The following is a 4,132-nucleotide window of genomic DNA, read 5'->3' as shown; positions in this document are numbered from 1 at the left end:
CGGCGAGTGTTGAAATAGCTAGTGTAGCCTTTTATTCTACGCATTTTCTCAGTGATATCCCAGCATTTGGTAATTGCGGCAATAGGAACACTCACTTTTCTCAGCAGTATCTCCATCTCGTCAACTTTATTTGTTAAGGATCGGGCATTACCCAGAATGAAATTCGGAAGCTTTGCCTGAGCTGATAACTGTTCAGGACGTAATAGCGGGGAAAGTTCATCAGAGGAACACGGTAAGATCGGCTGCAGCTGTGATGGAGAAAGAGTGGGACGAATTTCGTACCTTTGCAAACATCTTATTTTCACAAGAGTCCTTGGTTCACATACCACCGTCCTCCGGTCAGAAAGACGTTCCTCAGAAACATGAACGGGTATGGCCGTCTGTCTGTTTCGCCGCCCGCCTCTCTTTCCACGCCGTCTACGCTTTTTTTTAAGCACCACAATCAGGGAGTCCTCTGGTGGCCGTTTGAGTGTCTAACTTTGTCTACGGCATCTCTCAGTCTAAAAAGTATCATATTACTAAGTAATTTGCTACCTACAGAGACCAGACTAATGCCTCGATAATTACCATACTGACTTTTATCACCTTTCTTATAAAGTGGCTTAATTAAGGTTTTCCTAAAATCGTTAGGTACTTCCCATTTTTCAAAAATCATATTCATAATCTTCAATAACTTATTTCTAACCCCAGAGCCACCATATTTAAGAAACTCATTTACCACCCTATCAGTACCTGGAGCCTTATTATTCTTTAATCCTTTTAGTACTGTTGCTAATTCCTCCTCGCAAAACAAATCTTCCTTCACATCCAAGGTATCACAAACTTTTTCATTTTCTTCTATATTTTTTCCTGCAACTCTATCTCGGTTAAGCAAGTTCTCAAAATGTTCGGCCCATCTCGCTTTAGTTTTTTCCTAATCGCTAATTGCGACCCCATTCCTATCTTTAACTGGGACAAGTCCGGATTGACTACTCCCTCTCAATTTGTTAACGTGTCAGTACAATATTTTACTATTATGCCGTCTAGCTGCATCTTCCAGATCCTCGGCAATTTTATCATATTTTATTCATATCCTTAGTTCATATTTTAATGCTTTCTCCACTTTCTTTACATTTCTTTTGTTTTTATACGATTTATCACTCAGATAGTTCTTGTAAAAGTCCTTTCTCCTTTCTATTAAACATAAAGCTTTTTCACTAATATTCTTAGCTGCAATTCTAGCTTTCTTCCCTAATACACCTTCAGCAACTTCACAAATTATTTTTCTAAAATTATTCCAACCATCTTCCACATTATCAAATTTTAAACTCTCAAGTTTAGTATTCAACTGTTCCTGGAAAGTTTCTCTCAAATTCTCATCCTGGAGTCTACCAACATCATAACTTCCCGCGAGGTATTTACCCTTCCGATGTTTCAGCTTTAAATTAACCCTTGACACTACTAGATGGTGATCTTTACTTTTAACATCAATAACAGCACTCCTATATACCCTAGTATGTTGTATTGATCCTGGCATTTTTTGGTTTACAACAAAGTAATCAATAATGTTTGCTGTCTTACCATCATGTGAATACCATGTTAACTTATGAGCCATTTTATGACCAAACACCGTATTGGTTATAACTAGATTGTTATACCTACTAAATTGCAAAAGTCTGTATCCATTACTGTTTTCTTTTCCTATACCAAATTTACCTAGGCTGGGATACCATCTATCCCTATTTTTACCAACCTGGGTGTTAAAATCTCCGAGGAATATCGTCATATTTCTACCTGGGACCTTGTCTATTTGGTCCTGTAACTAAGTAAAATTCATCTGAGTCACCAGTGTCTCCGTCAGTCGGCTCTACAGGGGCGTATACTACTATAACTGATACCCTGAACTTTCTAGTCATAAAATGAGCAATTAGTATTCTATTATTAATACATTCCCAGCCTAAACAAGACTTAGCAGCTTCCTTATTCATCATGAGCCCTACTCTCTATCTATGTATTCCATCCTTCCTACCTGAGTAAATAAATTCTATATCACCTAACTTCATACTTCCTACCCCTGGGATATGAGTTTCTGAAACTCCTACTAAATCCAGTTCGAATCGTCTGAATTCGTCAGTCATAATGTCGATACGATAGTCATTTTTTAATGTCGTAACATTCCAAGTTCCAATTTTCATGTTCTTTAAATCATTGAAATTATTTTCGCTTCAGGAAAAGCAATGATCCCGAATACCAGTGCAGGACGGGGATCACATATCTTCTCAAGTCTACACCGAAGTGCTTAAGCCGGCTTAAACCGTACAGCAAGAAGTCCCTGGGACCTCCATGAATGGAGGCTTTGTGGAATCCTGGACCTATCTTGGTCACAACACGGTTTTCAGCACTTGGCGATGCTCTTCTATCAACAAGAGTCGATAGATACATCAGATGAATAGGCGCATAATGCTTATTCCAAATAAATAAGATTCATTAGGTTTGTTGTTATTCGTAAAAAGATACGAGCTTGAGAAAATGTGTCTGGTTTTCCCAAAAAACGGAGGGAAGATACACCCTCTAAAAGTCCAGAAATCTCGTATTAGAAAACCTAACAATAGAGGCTCCAAAATGTGGCATTTTTTATTTTTTGTCAGAACAAAGATCTTTGAATCTAAAGTTAGGTTTGGAAGCCCCGTTTAGGGGCTTGCCCCGTTATACACTGAGAGTATAATTACCTCTCAGAAGACAAATGCAACCTTAAGAAAAAAAATAGCTTTAAAAAAAACATTAAAAAAAATAAAAAAATTTCAGAAAAAAAGTGCCAGCTTTGCTCATAAGAAACATGACTGGCTTTGAAAACCTTAACAAAAGTATTACTTAAAAGACGTATCGATACCTTAGTCTACCTAAGTACATTTTTTTTAGATAAAACTATCATGGGAAAATGCAAAGCACCATGGTGAAATGGTCTTTAAATCTAAATAGCATAAATATTCTGTTTCGACTTAAAAAAATGGGTCGCATTAGAATTAAACTTTGAAGCAACGTAGAAACATTCACAAAAAAAGTCCCAAGCCAGGATAAAGAGGGAGGGTTGAGCTGTGGGCTTGCGACCTACAACCAGGACCTCAAGGGCCTGCCCTCGGGGAAAATCCTAACTGCAACCGAAACATTAAGCTTGAGCCTCGGATTTTCGAACCCCTTTTGATGAAGAACTATGCATGCCCAAGGACAAGATTTATGAATGCGAAGCAACACCTCAAATTTGGTTTCTGGAACGTCCGCACAATGTCTCAAGACTCCAAGACTGAACAAGTGCTAAGAGCACTGGAAAATTACCACCTCGACCTTCTGGCTGTGTCAGAAGTTCGATGGCTAGGACCTGGATCAAATAAACTGGATGGAGATGTGATCATTATATACAGTGGATCGCAGCAAAAGCGTGAACACGGAGTAGCCCTAATGATGACAAAACAGACTTCCCAAGCTCTACTACAGTGGACACCGGTGTCACCTAGAATCCGGAAAGCCCGCTTCATCGGCGCGCATGTGAAACTGTCAGTAATAGTATGCTACGCACCCCCAAATGACGCCACCGACGAAGCAAAAGACGAATTTTATAGAGCTCTCAACTCCGTGGCAGACGACATACCACGGCATGACATGACATGTTTCTAGGAGACTTTAACGTGAAAGTAGGGAACGACCGATCGTTTTCCCCAGAGGTTCTCGGTGAGCATCGCCTGGGCCAGCGAAACAAAAACGGAGAACTACTTATCGACTTCGCGCTCCTTAAAAACCTAGTAATCGGAGGTACCCTATTTTCTCATCGGGACGTACTCAAATATTCTTGGATATCTCCCGATGGCCACACTCGAAATCAGAGGGACCATTGTCTTTGGAGCAGGAAGTGGAGATCAATCCTATTTGATATAAGGGGATATAGAGGAGCTGACGTTGGCTCAGATCATAATCTGATGGCAGCAAAAATCCACCTCAAATTGAAAAGAAATAGAAAAGCAAATGAGGCTCCCTTAAACCCAGTCTTTGACTCGGAGAAACTAAGGTTGAGAGAATTCAACTAAGCCTTTAAACTAGAGATGCGGAATAAATTTGAAGCCTTGTCTTTACTAGATGATGCTGATAGAAATCAATATTG

The 4,132-nt window shown here is 39.5% G+C and overlaps 1 protein-coding gene across 1 annotated transcript; it reads left to right on the top strand.

Moving 5' to 3' along the window:
• Positions 1–3,261: 3,261 nt before the first annotated feature.
• Positions 3,262–3,651, top strand: LOC148942304 (protein CFDP2-like). The gene has a single exon (XM_089103283.1). It carries the CDS (start codon positions 3,262–3,264, stop codon positions 3,649–3,651), a length of 390 nt encoding a protein of 129 aa, XP_088959409.1.
• The last annotated feature ends 481 nt before the right edge of the window (positions 3,652–4,132 follow it).

The sequence above is a fragment of the Artemia sp. Qi Xiang Cuo genome, chromosome 17, assembly GCF_049724085.1.
Source record: "Artemia sp. Qi Xiang Cuo chromosome 17, ASM4972408v1, whole genome shotgun sequence".
In the NCBI taxonomy this organism is placed as follows: domain Eukaryota; kingdom Metazoa; phylum Arthropoda; class Branchiopoda; order Anostraca; family Artemiidae; genus Artemia; species Artemia sp. Qi Xiang Cuo.
The sequence above is the reverse complement of the archived record's forward strand: the minus strand, read 5'-3'. Positions and strand labels throughout refer to the sequence as shown.